The 22,447-nt window shown below is 38.3% G+C and overlaps 1 protein-coding gene across 3 annotated transcripts in view; it reads left to right on the top strand.

Moving 5' to 3' along the window:
* The window catches only part of lsamp (limbic system associated membrane protein), a 140,210-nt gene that overhangs the window by 81,027 nt on the left and 36,736 nt on the right, over positions 1-22,447 (top strand). Inside the window, exons 3-4 of one of the 3 annotated variants that reach the window (XM_085917110.1) lie at positions 21,811-21,871; positions 21,957-21,996. The exons of the other annotated variants lie outside the window; for them this stretch is intronic. Of the exons in view, the coding sequence (XP_085773236.1) occupies positions 21,830-21,871; positions 21,957-21,996 (82 nt within the window). The 5' untranslated portion in view covers positions 21,811-21,829. The remainder of the gene's footprint in view (positions 1-21,810; positions 21,872-21,956; positions 21,997-22,447) is intronic. 3 annotated transcript variants of the gene reach the window in all.

The raw sequence follows: 22,447 nt of genomic DNA, 5'->3' as shown, positions 1-22,447 counted from the left end.
AAACGTTTGGGCGTACGAATTTGCGTACCAGGTTTCCCAACTGCATTTTATAATTATTTATTTACATATCAGATATGTATTTTATAATAATCTTAACACAGTAGGGGCAACATAATATGCAATATTTATAAAAAAATAGTATTTTCTTTTTAATTAAATTATATTTTCCCAGTATTGTGTCTGTAGACTCGCGTTTTAGATGCTAGTCATTTTGAATGACTTTGTGACTTGGCTGACAATAGGCTTACAAATATTTAATGAAGTTAAAATGAAACAAAATAGGAAAAACCCTGCAGATGTAAACCTCCCTTTTTTATATTAACATTGTCTTCCCCTACCGGAGGCCAGAAACACAATATAAGTTCTATTTCTGATAAGTACTGTCATAAGAGGAGGCTGATGTGGAGCTGGTCATGTGACTTACCAAGCCAGGAGTGCATCCATCCTTTTTCAACACCGCTCATCCTGTTCAGGCTCGGGCGTGCTGGAACCTCTCTCAGCTAACATCAATGTTTTCTGACGTGACAAGGTTACCAGGTTTTATGGAAAATGTCTTTGGTAAGCTTGGACTTCAGTGAATGACAAAACTCTCATTCCCAATTAAAAATATGTCCCTTGTCTTTGTCAATTCCAGATACTAGCAATACTTGCTATTCAGATGTCGTATCCACTAATTTCCCTGACCAGGCTTGTGAGATTAGAAGCCCGCCAGTAGCTTCTCTTGCGCAGCCCATCTGAGACCTCCACATTAATATTTATATCGTGATTTGAATAATGTGAATTCATTTCAAATGACAAAATGAAGTTTGGAAAACAGAGCAGTGGAACAGACAAGGATGTTACAAATGGGAAAAACAGTTTAGGCCTAAATTCAAACTTCACCAACATTCAAGGCTTTGTAGACAAAATACCAGGAAGGGGAAAAAAAAGTATCAATAGGCTTTGTAGATAAAATACCAGGAAAAAAAAAAAGTAGCAACAAGCGCAATGTATACCACACACTCAATAAACGGAAAATTGACCTCGTCTCGGACTAAGATTCCTTGGAATATTGGTTATCAGGAAAGGTACTGATGTACTGTATCTCATTTCACCCTTGTACTTCCCCCGCTGCTCTCTGGGCGATGCAACAACAACAATAGAATCTGTACTACACGCAATTTCTCACAAAGTATAAAAGGATGCGGGTGAATGGAGCAATGGACTTACAGTCCCGATGGATGAGGGAAAAGAAAATTAGATTAGGTGCCACTAAGGTGAGTGTTGCTCTAAAAAAAAAGCATGGAGGGAAAAAAAAAAAAAGGACTCTGTAGAGAGTAAATGATCTCTCTTGGGAGAAAATGTGAGATGAGATAGAATGTGTGTTCTATGTGAGGAGTTCCTGCCATTTGTGAGATTTTTTTTTTTGACATTGGCTTTGTGCAAAGCTCTTCTCTAAAATAATTGGTTGTGCGTAGCAATTGTAGCACTTATTTCATTTTCAGTTCATCAAACTTCTTCCACTACAAATCTCAAATATCTTCAAAGGATTTTTGAAAAGAGCATGTAGCAAATGTGACTTTACTCTGTTCACTCAACTCAAATATAACTAGCAATTCAAGTTCACTCCATTTTATTCATTGCAACATCCCTTAGTTGGAAATTCATTGGAATTCTATTGACAACAATGCAGTTAGAATACACTTTTATAGATTTGCAATATGCTGCGGAAATACCTTGAAGTTCAACCACATTCCATTCCTGCTTCAATTAAATTTATCATTGGTGAGAAATATATTAAAAACGGCCACAACCAGATAGACGAACTGCAGTTGAAAGAAGTGCCTCTCTCTTATGACCGGCGACAAATTAAAGCTTCAAAATAGCTTTGCTGAATAGATTGCCACAATTCCACTATGTTGTATTTCAAAATTGTTCCATCAATGGAAAAGTGTTTCCCACCTCGTGTGATATATATATATATATATATATATATATATATATATATATATATATATATATATATATATATATATATATATATATATATATATATATATATATATATATATATATATATATATATATATATATATATATATAACAGGTTCTGAGGATGGATAAGGCTATCTGAATTGTCCTAATCATCCCCTCCAAAATGAGTTTGAGAGCTTTTGCCCACAGGCTGTCGGTTTAGCGCTCCGAGAAGGAGGTCAAAAGGCTCCAGGTTTCATTCGTCCCTAGTGCAATTTATTTACTTAATGGCACCTCGCCTTAGGTTGCTCGTGTTCTCAGCTACTATTGCTTATTTCTACATCTGTATTCTGTGCCTTTTGCTATACCTGATAATTGGCTTTTCATGGTATGAGATCCGGATTGAACTGGATCCTTATCAATCTTGTGTACGAGGGGGTTCCTTTCATTTTTGTTTGTTTTATTGTGTCTGCCTTTTTACTTTTTGAATAGGCTTATCTTCATTGTTGATATCATCATTGTATACCTTGACCTTACCCCCAATCTAGATTCCGATTCGATTCAGTCACTCGAGTTAATGGAGTACGGAAACTCCAGTTCTTTCATGTTGTAAATGCTCAACGACAAGTTAAAAAAATATATTCAATAATGTTGAAATCCATACTCTTGTGATACCTTTGCATCATATCGTATGACTGCTTTTTCAGTACCACTTGACCATCTGTAATAGGCATGCCAGGCAGCGTGAGAGAAACGAAAAAAGAGGAGCTTTATTGGACATCGTCTCCTGAATAGAAATGAGCCATTTGCTTCTTCTCTTTATCTCCATCTTTTGTGGGAAAGAAAGTATGCGTCAAAACAATGCACTCTGCATAATGAGTTATTTAAAGCCGCATCAGATTGACCACCTTGGTAGACACAAAATTTATGGCCTTGTCCCAACCTTCGCAAAGGAGCCGAATCCATTTTCTTTATCATTTGGAGCAGACACAATGAGAAAGAAAGAAACAAGTAGAAAGAATAGAGGAGAACAGAGGCAAAACAGAAAAGATGCCCGTGAAACGAAGTTTCTTTCAACAATAGCTTGCTATCTAGTATAGGGGACATGCTGTATTCCTCCATCATAGATATGTTAAGATCCAGGTTTGACCTAATTTTTTAAAAGCCAGAGGGCTTGAGATATGATTATCTGCTAAAGGGATCTGTTGTAATGTGATAAAAAAAAAATGGATTCAGAAAGCGAGCTTGTTCTCTTGAATGTGAGACTAAAGCTTGGAAAGGATTGGATACATTTAAAACCGTGAAACACAAATAACAAAACATGAATAGAAGACAGTAAAAAGGCAATCACTATATGTGTCTGACGTTGGCAATCACAAAGCCCAGTTCCAATAAAATTGGGAAATCATGTATAGAATGTAAACAAAAATCGAATGCAATATTTTGCAAATCCTTGCAGTTTTTATTCATTGAAATACATTGAAAACATTTTTAATACTTAATTAATTTAATTTATTAATTTTATACAATCCAGAAATGCTGAGACTGGCATCTGTACCATTGGTGGGTATTCAGAGCAAATATGTCCGTTCCAGGGTTGTTGAAAAAACTTGACATAAAAATTATTTAAAGTTCTGAGTCTTACTCTTATTTCAGTGAAACCCTCTGGGTGAACATTTGCTCCATTTGGAATCTCGGTGACTATTCAAGAGGTAAAATGCCTTTTTCTACTTTGGCCTGCTTCCCATCTTCCAATAGGAAATTGGCCACATGGGCATTCTAAATGCAAATTGGAATCCATTTTATAGACTCGACTGACCGAATATGTACAGTATATGCTGTTGTAAGGCTTTTTGGGAGAGAATGTTGGACATATGCAATACAATGTATCTCGCACAAGGAGACGTGACGGCTCGTGGATTCCATCAGATTGGCGAAGGATACGGGAAGACAATATTTCTAACAAATGAATTGAACTGTTTATTTTTCAACTGTGGGGTATGAATTTACAAAAAGTCTTTTATGAATTCAATTTATTGCCTATTGAGAAACTGCTGTAATTTTTAATCAGCTCATCTGTAATAGCTGACAGTTCAAAGTCCTGTGAGCCACTACTTAGAAGTGATAAGACGACAATTTGTAGTATCAAGTGTGAAATTAATGCTTTATCTACCATTTCCCAGTGCACTCATCTAAGAAATTATATCAAATAACTCATTTGTCAGTCTCACTTCAGATTATTGCAAATTTCCCTCACTCTTCTATTTCCATAGTTGGGATACATTGTAACATTGGCCAGTGTATGAATTGTTTATCATTTTATATATTTTTATTATATTTATCATATTTATATAATTCTATTTTATATATTTTTTTTAATTTTATTTTTTTCATTCTCCTAAAGATTTTCACTGTCAGCATGTACTGTATATATTACTGTATATATTGTTGATGGCTGCTAATTATAAATAAGTCTTCTGCCTTTCTAACTTTTCACAGTAATGTTCTTTCTGACACTATTTTTTTTTTTTTTGCTTGAAAAATGTGGGAGTATAATTGTGGCTATTATCATGTTAGACAACCTTTTACTAGAATATCATAATTTATGTCTTTTGTGCTTTTTCTGAGGTAAGTGCACCAATGACACTGACAGAACAGAAATGATCAACATGGTAAAAGTGAAGATCGATCTTCATAAGACAGAACAGAAATGATCAACATGGTAAAAGTGAAGATCTATCTTCATAAGAGACCCTACTTTCAAAGAGCAATTTGTCGCAAAACAGCATGTAAGGATTTAAGAAGCTTCATATTGTGACAACTAAAAATGAAGCAATTCTTATTCCACATGCACAAACAAACGTATCCACGGCTGATCCTTCAAAACGCCCACGTTGCAGAAAGTCCAGCTAATCAGGTAAGGCAATGCCTTTGGTTCCACTTAACCATAACTAAAGTAATTTATTCTAGTCATTAATTGTCGCAACCGAAAGTGGCCTGTTTCATTTCTTTGTTCAAGTGAGGTGAAGAGGCCTTCAGTTGAGTGTTTGTCCGCTGGTGGGAATGACAGTGAAGGGTGTTCCGCTTCTCGCCAGGCCATAACCAACACTCTTATATTCACTCAAAGCTCGACATAGGAGTTTCTGAAGGACGTACTTCGGAGGAGCACGTCGCTTCATCGCTCAGCCTGCTGACTTGTTGTAATCAGAGTTTCGAAAATCCTACCCATAACTTGCTGCTGCCCCGGCTTGTTAACAATCTCCTCCATCAGCCGCATGCTTTATATTGTCACAGTGTGCTCCATGAAAGCAGCTGGCTTGCATAAATAGATCTCTAACCTCCCACACTTCCTCATATTGTGACAGGTAAACAGACAAGTCAATCATTGGGAAGGGATACTTTGATTCCTGAAAAGCATCACGGATGCGCTAATGTGTTATACGTGGATCCCTCTGCCTCACGGTTAGCGAGACTTTTTGCGTTGCGTGCAACTTCTACGTACGCTATGAGTCCATTTTAAATTCTGTCATTTTTATTTGGGATTGAGGCTGTGTCAAGTTCACCATCCGTGTCTTGAGTGTGATACTTAGACATACTTTCGTAACTAGTCTATGGTTCATTCAACTTGGAGGCGTTCCACTTTTATCGAATTTAAATATAATTTGATTATATTGTCAGTCTAGATCAAATTCTCTCATTTGCACAGGAGATATTCATATATCCGGCTCAGCTCTTCACATAAAGAATAATCACATATAAAACGTGCTTGGAAATGTTTTTGGTGTGTGGATTGATTGTGGTATTTCAGATTTTTGACAGCAGCAAATTATGATGGATAGATGAAAGCAGCACAAACACTCAATTCCAAACTTTCACTGTCATGTTGTTTTTATTAATACTGATATTGGTTTCTCTTTTAATTTCATCAAAAGTAATGAATGTGACAAATTGTGATGAACAGCGTGCTATGTGGTGAATATTAATACCCATCAAGTCGTCACTCAGTAGGATGATAATCGACAGCAGCCTGTCATTTAATAATATACGTCGGGGATTCGAATGAGATAGACAACGATTCAAATGTTGCAAATCATCTCATTGCTAGAGACTCAAATTAGAGTTATATCAAGATTTAAATGTGTCATTTCCGCAAATAGCAAATTATATACTATGTTTGATAGTTTGCTTGTCACTTCTCCCAAGTATACAGTAAATAGCAAAGCCTGGGGACTTAAAACTCTTTGACAAAAACTAGCAGAAAGTCATTTTTATATTCTGCATGATGACAAAGACTTGTGCTGACCTATCTTTCCATAAATCCATCTTATTAAAAGCATTATTGCGAAAGTAAGACCTAACTACTGTTTGGCTTCTTTAAAGACTATTAAAATAAGACAAATGGCTCATTCCCCAAAGTATTGAGAGGTTCATTAAATTCTTCAAATTAGTTAATGACAAAACGATTTGTTATCAGCCCCGCAATTAACTGATTTACAGTATTACAAGACCACAACTAATGCAATGGTGAGGTTGAAATACACATCAAGAAACATAAATGTAGACAATGTATATCAAATCCATTTTAGCCAAATTTGCTTTTAGATACAATCATGGTCATATTGGAGTGGATTAGCGTCACATTTTATAGTGCCACATCGCAAAGGCGAATCCACCGACATGACGTGTTCCACTCAGGCTCCCCGACATCTGTACTCCAAAAGTAGAGAGGAGCATTTAAAGGCTTTCGGGGGAAGAGTCTCTCCTCTGATACTCGCAGCTTTCAAGGGAGACATGTTTTCTATTCATGCTGAACTGCCAGTGGGTGTTTAGATATTCACGGTCTTCTCTTCTGCTCTTTGTCTCTCACTGTATTATCTTCAATTTCAAAGCTGTTGTTGTTTCCCCTGTTTTTTTTTTTTTCGGCCTCCACAAACACGTAGTCACCAGGATCTCGAGCTACTCGGTGCTCTTTCTCTTCTTTCTTCCTCCCACATTTGTGCTTTTTCTGCTCATCGCAAAGTCATTCAATGTCACTAGTCGAGTCGTAGTACGCTCGTAAGGTTTCGGGCCGCTTGTGTTTTTGAGAAGCAAAACGTGACTCATAAAGTCAAAATGCTTTCATATCCACTGACTATAAAAAAAAAATGTCACCGTTCACGCAATCATGTTTGAAACATTGATAGTGTCGTAGCTGTAGCTTTCACCAATAAATTAAGGCTCAGTTTTGATGAACAACATGAGGCCTAATTTAACTTAATTATTGTAGTCAATCTTTTCAAAAGTCTGGAGAGGCACTGTATTCAACTCACCATTGTTTCTACTAATTTACCTCTCTGAAATAAGGCTATTATAATCAACCTTCATTGTTTGGCACTTATATCCAACTTTGTGTCATGGCAAATGAGATCCTCTCTTACAGTTGGAGCTATTCATTTTAGCTTTTGCTCTTAAGATTTCTTAGGATTAATCTGAGCACGTCTGAAATATTTAGACGGAATTCATACAAGCGTCAAGGTGCTTTTTGTCTAGTTTTCCGTGTGCTCTCCTCATCTCTGATTCAACAGCGGGCCAACCTCAGCTGGCATGGACAAGATCCTGTCAGCCTCCTCGGGAGCAAAGTCCTAATTAGTACGAAGCACACTGGCTACTTTGATGTTCTCGCCATCACCCTTATTTTCCAGATGATATGCTACGAATACATTAACATCATGGTTGGTTAACACTCGGGCACCAATGAGTATAAAAAAAAAAAGGAAAGCAAGAAACAAAACAAAAGATAAACATTTGATTCATGCATTTGTAGCAGTGATAGTTGCCAGAAACACCCAGAGTATATCACAATAAATACGTACGTACACACGTACACACGTACACACGTACACACGTACATACATACACACATACATACATACATACATAGATACATAGATACATAGATACATATATACATACATATATATATATATATACATATATAGATATATACATACATACATACATACATAGATACATATATACATACATATATATGATATAATGATATATATATGTATATAAGTGTTTTTTCTAGACGTGAATTGCTTCTACTAAATTTCTCAGATCGTCCACTGTGCTGCTATTCTGTGAAGTTTGTATTGGTGCCAAGTGTGTTTGGACAACATGCTGTGATAGCCGTCTGCTGAGAAATAAGTGATGCGCAGTCTTTCACATCTATTGCCAGCGTTCGTTAGCCCTCCGATCCAATTTATTAGCGTTTTAGGGTTGTTATGATATAGCACATAGTCTTGTTGGGACAAGTGGATCTGATGATGGGTGGATGGCTAGATGGACGGTGGGACGGATGGATATAGATTACATTGCTAGGGTTCCACTTTTCAGAATTTTGTTTGTTTTCTTCTCTCCTATACGTCCTAAGTCTAAACCGAAATGTTTTGAACACTACTAGAGTGACAAGTGAGGGATACGTTTTTTTAAATAAATGTTTCCAAACAATACATTCCCAAGAAAACTGAACTTGAACAAAAACTTGATGTGTGTGTTTCTATACATCATTTAAAATGTTCAATTATAGGAGAGGATGCCTCATTGAAAATAGAAAGACCTTGTTTTGTAGCTGCCTGATTTAGTTATAGTGACAGAAACACACAAACTCCCAAGGTGAAAGCAACACCAGCATGCTGTCGCAGCTGCTACAGAATAACAAGTAACCAATGGCAGGATTTGCATTGCATGGCCCATGTGCTCGGCTCCCTGTGCTTCTTCGGGTGTTTGCTCAATACAGATGAACGGAGAGATGAGCCACTTGTTGAAACCTTCCCCCAAATGGTCCATTACCGGAGGCCAAGAGCCCCAAAAGCTAGTTTAATCTAGAGCAGTGACACTTGCAATGATAAATCCACGTTTCTTCACAGCAAGAATTTATGACATATTGCAGGGCCAGTGCATCAGGTGGCTTTCAATGGTTTCCTAAAATACTACTTGGAGATAATGAAACAAGTTGTCTCATTAGGGCTGTGTTCAAACGATATTCCCGATACCCTCAGCAGCCCCGTTTGGCCCAAATGTGGCATGCAGGGGCATTTTTTTTTTCCACTCTCCTTAATGCTCTTGCTAAGTTTTCTCACATCTATCACGGTATGCCCATGGGCGGTACGATGCTGGTGAATTCTCAATGCTCAAAAGTCCACTCTGTCAGGTTCAGCTTGTAGTCTAGCACACATGCCAATACGTTCCCTTTGACTTTTTAATGGGCTTCTTCATGCTTCCCACGTTCTATGACGGCTTTCTACGGAAGAAATGTGGATGAAGGGCAGCTTTGAAGCATGTTTGTAGCTCCTGCAGAGTTGTATGAAGTTCCCCCCCCTCCGCCCCCTGTCAGGCCGTGGCTCCAAAATACATACTGACTCTCAATAAATCTTGATCATATCAGCTTTCTGGAAAAACTAGTTCATTAATGCATCTCGTGTGCAAAAGAACCCATTATCGCAGCAGTCACAGGCTGTCACGTTTGCACATTGTCCCCCCCCCCCCCCCCCCTCCCCCCAAACCTGGTGGTCTGAAAAGGGGTCGCCGTGAGTATAATGTAAATGGCAACTTAGCGGGAGAGCATACAGTAAAAATCCTCCAGCTTTTAGTATTGGCTCTGCTGAACAAAAATAAGCCAGACAGTGGAATTGATATTGAAAAAAAAAAAAACTGAGTTATGGTTTATTTTTTCTACACTAATATTATTATAGTGAGAGTATGATTTTCATGTTGTTTGGTTATTAAAACCGAGTACTCTATTTTTGAGCTGGTATTTCATTATTAAATAGATAAAAGTTTACTGCAAATGACTTTTTTTTTCATTATTATTGCTGTGGTGATTGATGTGCTCTCAGGCACTTTTAAAGGCATATTTTAAACAATCCATATAAAATTGATCACGGTAATGACTTGAGGGAACAAGCCAGACAGTGAGTTTGAATAATTCAGTAAGTTAGTGGGAGAAGGAGGTTGTGTTGTGTTTGAAAATGCAAACCTGTTCGGTGCCTTATTTTGATGTATTTTCTTTTGGGCAGCCATTGTCTTGGCTCTGAAGGCAAAATATTGTCGGGATGGCTTAAAACATCTCAAATTATTATTATTATTTTTTTGAAGCTATCCGTATACGCTTATTGCGTTTTTGAACAATACAATTTGATACAATAAAAACGATTTGGATACAATATTTTGTAATTAACTTTTTTTTCAATTAGGAAATCAATTTCTGTTCATTTCAGCGGCCCTATTTTTTTACTTTTACAAGTGCTAAATCAGTTTATTATCACTGACAGCTTGTCAGTAGTTACCTTTAACAACTAATAATCTTTAGCTGAGTTGTAATTATTATCTGGACAGCAAACGCGATAATGCCTTTCCTTTATGTATGTTCTGAAGTTTTTGTTCCCCTCTGCGTTTAGACTTTTCATCCTGTAGCGTATCTTACCTTCACTAAAGGAAATCATTTGGCATTATGAAAACCTCCCCTCTTTGCCATTGTGTGTGTATATGAGAGAAATGAAAAAAAAATTAACGTGACGGACCGTGTGAGGTGTAGATTAGCATTTTTGTCAGCATGTGCACATTTATAGAATATGCGTGACCATCTGTTGTAATAAACATTCGGATGTCATCGAATAAATGGAACTAAATGTGGGTGTATGCACTCCAGATACAAAAAAAAAAAAAATTCTACTGTATTTAAATTATATATCAGCTTTCAAATTGTATTTTATTTTGCGACATGGTGGGATAGCACGTCTGCCTCCGAGTCAAGAGCTCTGGGCTCAAATCTCCACCTCTCACCCAAAGACCTCCGGGATACAATCCAGCCTGTTAGGCCCTAACGAGCTTAAGTGGAAAAAAATATGGTGGGTTGGATGTTTTGTTCACCTCCATATGTTTTTTTTAATCATACCCTGGCTTTTTACAAAAGAATAAAAAAAAGAATCCAACAACAAAGATGCACATCTGTCCATTGCAGCTACTTAATCAATTTATCCATGCACCAATTTCTCCTCTGAAGGATGCTTTTTCTGATTTGCAAGCCTTTAGTCACACCAGCACTCACTTGCAAATCAGCACCAACATCTGCTCATGCATATAATGTCCTCTCTGCTGGTTCACTTTTGAGTCTGTCCGTATTGCACATGCTCAGGGTAAACACCAACCTTCATGTGAATCCTGTGGGACATCAGACTCTCCATCTTTGAACTGGCTGGTGTCCGGGTGCAAACTCAGCAATCTGGAGAAAATAAAGAAGACAATTGTGGACTTGAGGAAGGTCACAGCCCCTTAGTGTCCCCTCACCCTCACAAACTCCCTCATCTCTATTTTGGACTCCTTTCCATTTCCACCACCATCACCCTAGACCTCAAGTGGGATGAAACCATTCAGCTCTCTGCAGAAGAGGATGTTCTTCCTACCACAGCTGCCGAAGACATTTTTGCAGTTCCTCGTGTCCATCATTAAGTTCATCCTCACCTCCTTCATTATTAAGTGGTTCATTGGCAATGTGAACACGGCTGAGAAGGTGATTGGTTGTAAGTTCCCATCCATACAGAACCTGCACGGCTAAAGAACTCAAGGCCGTGCAGGTCGGATTCCAGCGAGCACTTCTCACCCTGGACACAGCATGTTCGGCTCTCTCCCCTCAGGCATGAGTCTACGGTCCATTCAGACCAGAACCTTTCTCCTTCTTCCCTTCGACGCTCAGATTCTAAAGCACAAAATAAGACAGTATCTCCTAAAACCTCACAGCTGATATCTATTGCACATTTCTAAGCTTATATTTCATTTTTTATTTGATCTTTTCTTGAGCTGTTTGCATCCCATCTGTTTCATGTCACCCCCTCCCAAAAAAACTATTTGTGAATGGAAATTTATTTAGCCTGATTCTGATGGTGCAATGTGCAATACTTTTGATGGTTGATATGCACAAAGGTGCAAAACTGATACATTTTATTTTCCGGATTAAGTATTTTTGTCATTACAGTTGATTGAGGACTGGTTGAGAAACTTTTGTTGGCTCCAATAATTGGCAGTCACATTGTTTTGCAGACATAGATGTAATATCTATTTATGAGACACATTCTGATTTCTTCTTTTACTGTACATATGAGTGGACATGAGTAACATTTATTCATACTTTTTCTTAGTGGCTTCACTTGCAGCAGTTTTTTTTTTTTGCTTGCTTGCTTCAGGCACTTTGGTGGCTCTCGCTTTATAGTTGGTGCTTGGGTGTCAAAAGATGAGAAAATAATAGGAGGATCTACTGACATCAAGTGGGCATCGTCTTTCACTACATGAGCTACATAAGTATCTTAACACCATCATGTGAAGAATACTGTGTTCATCTTCACCAGTTATGATTTCTAACAGTGTTCCTGAGTCTATATGTTCCCTACACTTTACTGTTCTCACCTATATAAAGAAAGATCATTCTTTTTAATAGTGTGGATGCAGAATGTATTTTTGTATTCTTATTACACTGACTTTCAAAACATATCCTTTGCATAGTGGTATTTATTTATTCCTTGATGCCACGCATGAATTTCTATCATCTGGAAAATACTGGTTGGGCAGTTTCAAGAGCCGTTGCCTTTCATCCCAGTGACTGCATGAAATGCGAAGGTCATGCTTTCTTAGTTCATGTTCATAAGAAACTCAAGGGAGAAAGAAAATCAGCGTGTGATTTACTCTCAAGTCACTGATGGGGTAAAAGCCATTCAGGCAGCGAGGGTTCGCTTCCCATTGTGAAAATGAGTGTCAGTGGAAGTTTGCCTCCGTGTGCCCAGTGATTGACTGTCAAACAATTCAACGTTGTTTGCCTGAAGTCAGCTGGGTTAGGCTACCGCGACCTATGACCCTGAACAGGATAAGCTATTTTAGAAAATGGGCTTCATGAGGCCTCAAACTCATATTATGGTAATAATTGACTCTCTAAAATGATATTGAAAGAATATTTGAATGAGTTATATAGTCACCAAGTTAACAACAACGTCTGTTAAAAGTATTTTGTAGCACCTCTTTGTGATGTTTCTCTAGTCTACATTTCATTTTATCTAAGCAGTTTAAATTGCTTCTCAGTCTCCTCCTGCTCTCTCCTCTTGCTCGGCGTGTTGCATGATTAGCTACCGCTCGTACTCCTTTAGTGAAAACGATACTTGTTAGAAGTATATCTTATGTAGGTGGGGTTTGGTGATTTAAAGGAGAGGAGGCACAACAAATGACGGAGAGTGTATAGCCGCAGTGGGGAATCTTAAGCGTAGGCCAAATTTAAACCATCTCCTGCATATTCTATACAACGGGCGTTTTGCAGCTTTGGGAACATTTTATGCGGGGAAGGAAAGGGGATTATTTTTCAGATCCCTCAAAGATGGGACAGAAATATGGAGAGGCTCTTTCATAGCCCATTTGTGGAACACAGAACATCAGTCACACTAATTCTATATTCTCTTAGCTGTCACTAAAAAGGGGCTTCTAGCTATGCACTCAACTGTAGGCCTACATTGCTATAAAGGGAGATGAGAATTTATTTAGGGCTAATTGACACACACACACACACTTCCAGTTAGGAAATTGATGTGTGTGCCTATTTGTGAGTGTACACGTGGGCACTGACAAAAGTAGCTATCAGGGATTTGGAGCTCATAAATATTTTAAAAAGTCACTTGGAACTTCACAGCTTCAATGCAACAAATTGAACATACATTTTATTTTTGTATTCTTTTTTTTGTAAATGTCTTTGACAGTCATTGGCCATTCATTTTGGCATCGCTTTTCTCCTCATGGCACTGACACTTAATCAGAGGTGACTTGTTGTGACTTCTACCATTACTGCATTTTACTCATTACACACAGCTCAATAGTCCTCTTTGAAGTCACTCTTGCACATGGACACAGATACGCGCACACACTACTGTGGAGATCATTTCTCTTTCTTTTTCTCGGATGTTTCTATAGCAACGGGAGAACAGCTTACAAGTGTGACAATAGAAGCAGTCACATTAAAAGAGCCCGCTATCTAAATCACTATCTCATGGCTAATAGTGGGACACTTACACAATATATAAAAATAGGCACCTCCGCCTCACAGTTAAGAGGGTGCGGGTTCGATTCCACCTCCGGCCCTCCCTGTGTGGAGTTTGCTTGATAGGCCGATTGAGCACTCCAAATTGTCCCTAGGTGTGAGTGCAAGTGCGAATGGTTGTTCGTCTCTGTGTGCCCAGCGATTGGTTGGCAACCAGTTCAGGGTGTCTCCTGCCTACTGCCCGATGACGGCTGGGATAGGCTCCAGCACACCCGCGACCCCCGTGGGGACTAAGCGGTTCAGAAAATGGATGGATGGATGGAGGCACGAATGACTGTTTTATTGTACTGTGGGGCGTTATGATTAGAGCATTGAAGTTTAGTGTCAAACTCATTTTTGTCGCGGGCCGCCAAGAAAGTTTTAGTTTCCTTCAGAAGGCCATTAGGACTGTTAACACTTTATATTATATACAGTATAGGCTGCACAACAAACTGATGAATTACTAGTTTTCAAATCAGAGACGAGTAAAAATTGTTTTAAAAATATCTAGAAACATCTATATTTTTAAAAGTGACGACAATTTGTAATTTTAGTATTGACACATGAAGTCGATGCACAATTTGTCTTCACGGGCCACATAAAATGATGTGGTGGGCTGTATCTGGCCCCCGGGTCTTGAGTTTGACACCTATGGTACTATAGGTTTGAATCTTGGCTCAGCACTCTAGCGTGGAGTTTGCATGTTCGTCCTGTGTTTGCGGGTTGTTTTGCCTTTCGAAAAACATGCAGGTTAGCTTGATTGAAGACTAAATTGTCGGCAGGAATAAATGGTAGTATGTCTGTCTATATGTCTTCTCTTGCCCAAAGTCAACTTGCTCAAGACAAGCAGAATAGAAAATGAAAAAATGGATGGATGGATGGATGGATGGATGGATGGATGGATGGATGGATGGATGGATGGATGGATGGATGGATGGATGGATGGATGGATGGATGGATGGATGGATGGATGGATGGATGGATGGATTAATCCAAAAAAGGGCTTTAGGCTAAAGTGCTTGCTTTTATTTTCATGTATTCCACTTTTCTTCTACATAACAGACTATTTGGAGATGCAAAAATCATGAATGCCCCTGATAAAACTCAAACCCGCCTCGGGAAAACATGCAAACACCACCCAGAAAATAAATTCAGCCAGAATACAAATATTGAAATTCTGGACTGGTTTGCTGACTATTTGCAAGACTGTACTCCTACAACTATATTTTATCATCCTGAAATGTGCTGACTACATGTAAGAAAACATTCATTGCTAAACAGTACATTCTTCACTTTACTGAAAAACGCAATGCGCCCATTTTCTTCAGAGCCTCCCACCCGCTTGCAACTGGTAAATGCCAACTCAGATGACACAGTACATTTTTGCTCAAACGATATTCTTGGCCAAAATAACTGCCATTATGTTGTTTTTGTTTTTAACAAATGTCAACTGAGGTCATAAAATTGTGGTTTGACAGATGGCGGTATACGCATTTATGTATCACAGAGCCATTTTACACTTGGAAAAATAGTCTCTGAAATATTTAAGATGTCACCATATGCTTATATGACAAGATACTGGCAATACAATGACATAATGGACAAGTCAAGCCACTCACCTATTGACTTCGAGTTAATTTGATTCATAACTCCCCGATTCTTCATATCACTACACTTCATGGTTTTATCCGAGCAAATCAGTATCAGGCTTTAACTGGAAAATTAATGCAACCCTTGTTTTACATATATTAAGACATATAACCTTAATTAATGAAGTCAACTCCATTAACTGATTAACCCACCTCAGACTTTAAATAGACATGAAATCTTTTGAATTACAGTTCAGTGCCTTGATTCAACTTAATCCCAGGGACAGATCAGAGTTGTAGAGTAGCTAATGGCCAGCAGATGTCTCCCCTTTACCAGGGAACAAATTGCATGCCCATTTTCACCTTCATCTCTGTCACACCAGTGATAGGCCTGTTTTTTGTTAGAACTCGGCAGTTTGATGGATTGGGTTCATCACAGATCTCCTCCTAAATAAGATTGACGGTAGAATTGATAAGCAGGTCATCCATGTCTCTGATGTATTCTCATCCAGCACTTCAAACTAATCTTTTTCCCCCAGAAGGTGATGATTTCTGACTCATTGTATTGTAAGACAACTTCAATGATAAGATTTTGCGTGTGTTTAAATATCAGGATGAAGTGGCTTTTTGTTGTCTGATTTTATTTTTCAAATATGACAACAATGTTTATCTTTTTAGGGTGAAGTACTATCAGTATAAAGAGTCATTTATTCATCGTCCGTATTCCTTATCCTCATGAGGGTTGCAGGCGTGCTTTTTAATTTTTAATCAGGCTGGCGGGCTTGTTGAGCAAAAGTGAACCACTGTCTGTGTCAGGAATGGGCAACCGGCGGCCCGCAGGCTGCATGCGGACCCCAAGCACACTCTGAGTGGCCCTCTGAATAATTAATTATCAATACCTTGCTCACCAAAAATAAAAAGAGAATGAGAAGAACATTGATTTAAGATTATTTCAAAGAAAATGTCGGGGTGCGGGGAGATTGGGAAAAAATCTCAGAAAAGAATTAATTCAGCCTTAAAAATACCCCAAAAAGTACCAAAATATTCTTGAAAAATCATTGAAAAAATATGCAAATCTCTGGGTGCTGAACCATGGGTATGCAGGGGTTGACTGCAATTTTAAGTTGTAATATCAAAACATCTAACCCAAACTGACTTGAGTAAGCCTATTATTTGGAGATTTGGAGTAACATGTAAAATAAATATCTGGGTTGGATCTGAAAAAAAAAATCTAAATTGAACTCGCATTGGGCAAGGGTATATATTGGAATTAATCAAATTAATATTGTCATTGACCATGCTTTGAATCCCCACAAACACACGCTGATCCTTAATTCATCCATCAACCATTTTTTTTGTTTCTTTATTTGATTTATTTTCACCTCAAAGCAAAGGTGAAAAAGACTTCCTGTTTGTCACTTTGGTCTGGCAACCGAAATAAGTTTGTATTTGGACTTGGAAAGTGTCCTCCGGCAATGATGTGATGAAAAGCTCAATTTGACCAGAGACAAATAGGCCTTGTCAGCCTGTGGGTCCATGTGAGAGGAAAAAAAAAAAGTTACCTTGATTTGTTGTGAGACTGTGGCCACAGTGAGTCTACATGTTTTCTTTTCTTGAAAAAAAATGTAAATTTTAATAATTCTCAGAGAATTTTAAGGAAAGAAAAATAATCAAGATGTGATCTACAATAGTGGCCCCCAACATTATGCTCCCATTAAACAATCTAAGAAGAACATTTGAATTTAAGTTCTTTTTTTTTTTTTATTATTCATCTGAGGTGTCAAACTAAAATATTCAGCTCCCTCTAGGTATGCGTTGGCTGGATTAGTGCATTAGTGATATGCAAATGGCTTTAATCCTGAGTGAAAAACCTGAGTATGGTTTCCATTTGCCCATTATGTAACCTAGCGATTGTTGTGTACATACGCCTCGCATATCTGCATATTAGCTGTGAGTATTGTGTATTATTTTTGTTTGAATATATACAATGTTCCACAAGCCCCTAGAAACTTCACAACCCATTGATCACCAGCTGTGATGATGGACACAGCAAACCTAGATATATTTTTTTTTAGCATTTTAATGAACTGGAGTGGGTGACGCATTAAAGTATTAAGTGCCTTTATTTGGGTGACATCATAAATAATAGAGTGGCTTAAAGCGTCTGCTATGTAATTAATTAACAAGGATTAACATGCGTGTCTATCATTAATTTAATAATTAAATATCACCTCATTTCTGTCCCACTCTCAGATTCAATAAATCATGTTTAAACATCTTTCTTCTCTGCTGATGAAATTATGATTGGGCCAAAATAGATGACCCAATATCACAATATAACAACGAGCTATCGGGATGACCGATGTCCCACAGAATGTAATTGTGACCAAATTAGCCCGCAGGTCTGTTATTTGCAATGCCCTACCTCAGGCCATTTTGGAATTTATTTCCTTTACGGCCCAGCACTCTTTTACAGTCTGGAAGGGAGCTGCAGCCCAGTTTATGTACCCTCGTAAGACGGTCCCCGTAATGATTCTACTCCCAAACCGTAAACGTTCCAGACAATGACTATTAAATTAACCGTATCTATAATTTAAATTCCTTACGTAGAGTGTATTCCCTACTCAGCGCCATAGTTCTAGTGATGTCTTACCAACCCCATCTAGGCTGCTCAAATCTCGAAAAAAAAACGTTTTTTTCAATTTTTGGTGTGTGAAAATTCAATCATAGAATTTAATCTTATTTCGTGTAGTGTAGGACACAAAAACCACCTTGCTGTCCTCAGCCATCCTCCTCTTGTCACGGTGCTGTATTTGTGACTGCGCATGGCTGCTACTTTTCCATTAGCATGGGAAGGTGACAGTAAAAGATCTTAAATCTCCAATGATGGCTTGCTAAGGGAAAACTTGAATACATTTATCATCTGCTTCCCATCACTTCTACCCCCCCCCCCCCCATTTCTATTTCAATTTGCTTTTCACATCTCATCCATCCATCATCTACATCGACCCTGTCTTGGGTATATGTCTCCGTCAAGTGTATTTTTGCCATCACTTTGTACCCAAAACCTCCCCCTGAAAATCCTCTTATTCATTTCTTAAATGGGTAAGTGTCCTGCCAGTGCCCCCTCAAAAGACTATGGGCATTATTGAATGCAATGCAGTAAATGTCACAGCTAGTGAAATTGATTGCCACATTGCTTAGCTTTCACCCTTCATCTCCTCCCATGTGTTTGGCCCAACTACAATCTTTCAGGCTGAAGATCATTTCTATTGGCTGGATAACTGAAGTGAAACAAACAAAAAAAAAAAATAGTAGAGCTGCCACTTTGATACAGATAATAGAAAATGCTCAAAGCTGTTGTTTCTTGGCTTCATTTATTAATTGGTCAAATAAACTTTTGTAGAAACTCAGTTTTTGGGTATTTGCTAAGTTTTTGAGATGGTGATTAAAATGTTTTGATTTTCTTCAAACATTTATATTGTACGCGTCATTAAATATTTGATTTGTTCTAATGCGACAATCACTCCATTTTTCTGAATTTTACTGAGTACACTATATATTCAAGACGTGTTTTTTTTTCTTTTGTTGAAATGAATAATATCCAGAGAATGTTCACTCGTATTCTCAAGGCTCGTACTGCCCCACAGGCATGTCCACTCGATGTTGTAATACAATCAGCAAGACCAGCATTGAACATCTGCGAAACAAGAGCGAGCCAAAGCGTGTCCTCCGGGAGCCAGTGACCATGAACACGCTGCCATATGGGCAGGCCAAAGTTTTCTAATGAGGCCAAAAAATGATTGATGCCAGCAGTCACTTGCAACACAACAGTCTGCATGACCAAAGGAGGCTCGATCATGGCCAAAAGAGTAATTGAAGCATCATTTTATCGCCAGTGAAATTCAAATTATATGACAGCAAAAGCTGAGCCACTCCACTTCGATAACTGCGGGACATTTGTTAGTTTTGGCGTAACAATTTCTTTCCTCCCTAGCATATTTTGTTTTATGACAGGACTAATGCCCATCTCTCGGCCACCCTTGGGTTAGACCCTTCGGTTCAAGCCCTGAATCATATCCATCCATCTCAGAGTATCAGCAGAGCTGTTGGTGAAAATCAATAATTTGTTGTTGATTTATGGTCGTGCTTCAAACTTGAACCCGACCACATGTGCATCCACCTTGTTTCCAAAAGTAGGACAGGTTGGTTAGAAAGCCTCTACAATCTTTGAAAAATGGTGGAACCTAAAAAATTTGTAGATAAATCTCTGCCTTGGGGTAGTTGATGATCGAGATGGATATTTTTTTCCCCCATTACTCAACTGAGTCCCAGTTTTCCGTACTTTTGATGATATACAGTACAATTTTGCCCACTGACCTTGCATCTAATTCCAATGCGATACTATTCTTTTTAAATAACACTTGCATTGGTGTCGATTTGAAAATCACTATTAAAAAAAAAAAGGAATAATACTTGTCATATGTATACATAGGAATTACATATGTCATACAAAATGTATTTATAACCTCCGACTAAAGATATTTCCAAGCCGCACCATCAATCTGCTTCAGAATCTCTCCCAAACCACCTGGTCTTGAAATAAAGCCAAATGGGAATGTGTCTCACTGTGATGCTTTTTTTTTTTTTTCAGACAAAGGGAAACGCTCAGAAACCTGGGAAATAGCTGAGAATCGAAAAGTGAGTGTGTGGCAAAGGTGGTAAGCAGTTTGAAAAAGACAGAGTAGAGAAAGGGAGCTTGTTTGTGTGTGTGTGTGGGGGGGGGGTTATAAATAAATGAGGCTGAGCCACGAATTGGCAGCTTGGATGCGAGGGAGGCTTTGACTGGGTCGCCATGGAGTCGCTGTATATACTGTATGTGCCACTTCAGCGAAAAACAAGTGCGGGGAGATTAAACTTGGACCAGTTTTGATTTGTGAAAGATGCAATGAGGTACATCGCTTGGGTAAAAAGAATAAATCATTTCGCTCACCTTTTTTATTTGCCTGGCTGTTAAATATTTTTGGGGAAATGGAAGCATTAGTAGTTGTATTTTTCCAATCACTGATCAAAATAAAGTCTATTCACTTTCAGACAATGTATATTGCTAGTAGCCATCTTTCCTGTCAGTCTCCCTCAAGATGTAATTAGGAGTTAAAGTGAATATAAAAGCATGCATATTCAAACACAGCTCAGCCATCCAACTAACTCCCAAGAAACCTCCAACACACACAAACACACACACACACACACACACACACACATAAATTCTTCATAGTATTTTGCCGCCGTCTCTGTTTCTGCCCTGGGTAATAATCAGTGCATCAACCATAGACAAATTTCCATTATATGCAATTTCATGGACGATAAACCAATTGAATTTGTGCATGCCTCCTTAATATCTGCATGTGGATACTCCCAATGAGAAAATTATATATTTTTATGTTTGTTTGATGGAGTTCAGTAGATAGTAGAGCAGAGGAGAGCTCTAGCAGCTCTGACTGGGGACATGACAAGATGGAAGCTATCCAAGCTAGATGTGTGGGTTGTAGTCTGCTGGCTGTGCTTAGTATGTGATGATTATTTTTATTACATATAGATTGTCATCATTCGTCACCTTCCGGCAGTAGAGGTGCAAGTCGAGGTGCTTGACCAAGACAGTGAGAGCAACTTTCCGTCGTGATGGCTGGGGCTCGCTATACCCGTGAGCGTATTTTAAACAGGACTTGTTTCTTTATCATGGAGATCATCAAGATGAACGGATAAAACGTGAAACAAATCTATGATAAAATATTCAATTTCTTGTCTGCTGCTTCCTAATTAAGAGAACAGAGGCAACATGCATATTAGAAAATGCAGATGAGAATTGAGTGAGGGCCTGCAAACAGATGAGCTTTTGGCTCTTCTGTATATTCCTCTGAGAAATGTCTGAGAAGGAAGCACAGAGTCGATGAGCATATTTGTACCGTTTTTATCTTTTTTTTGGTTTTTAATATTATATTATATTTGGATTATATGGATCCACATTCATTTCAGCCTTTCAACTTGATTGGCATTTGATCAGTCATAATCATTCATACTTAGCAATTTGCCAAATTCAAAAGAACCAGATCTTTAGAAAAGGGAATATTTGAATATTGCCCAGGCATTTATTAGACGCTGATCATTTTATTTCAGATCACAAGAGGATACTAGTATGAGTTTTGCTTCTTGGAGTACTTTCGCCTTCTGCCAGAGGGTAATGTATGGGTACCACAATCTTTACTGCCCGCCCTAAGGCCTTACCAATGTGCAGACTACAGCACATTATTTTCTCTGCACAGAGGGTGACTTGCCGCCAAGTGCCAGCTGGTGATGGAGGAGGTGAGAATGGACTCAGTGATGACTTCTATGCAGTCATCATTGTTGGCAGCTGGAACTTTGTACCCACAGAACACAGTATACAACATCGGTTGCACTTTCTTTTGTACTGATTCAGCTCAGTTAAGTCAAGTGGAATAGTGGAGGGGTAAACATGTAGGTCGGGAGTCAGCAGAAAACATTATTTAAATACGCCGCGCAGTTAATGAGACCAAAAATACTTCAAAGGTTTCGGAGGCTGGTTGCATTATAAGCTACACCAATTAAATGTTCTTTTTATCATTGTTCTGTAAGGACAGGATAAGTCACAGCACCTTTAAATATTTAGGAATCTCTATCTATCCATATCGACAATCATATCCGATGTTTTCGCTTTTTATAGGAGCCTGTGAGTGTCGGTGCACGACACAAAGGTTAGAAAACAAAAGGTTGCGCAACCTATATTTCATTTACG

The sequence above is a fragment of the Syngnathus leptorhynchus genome, chromosome 7 (assembly GCF_054491065.1).
Source record: "Syngnathus leptorhynchus isolate UIUO chromosome 7, UIUO_Slep, whole genome shotgun sequence".
In the NCBI taxonomy this organism is placed as follows: Eukaryota; Metazoa; Chordata; class Actinopteri; order Syngnathiformes; family Syngnathidae; genus Syngnathus; species Syngnathus leptorhynchus.
The sequence above is the reverse complement of the archived record's forward strand: the minus strand, read 5'-3'. Positions and strand labels throughout refer to the sequence as shown.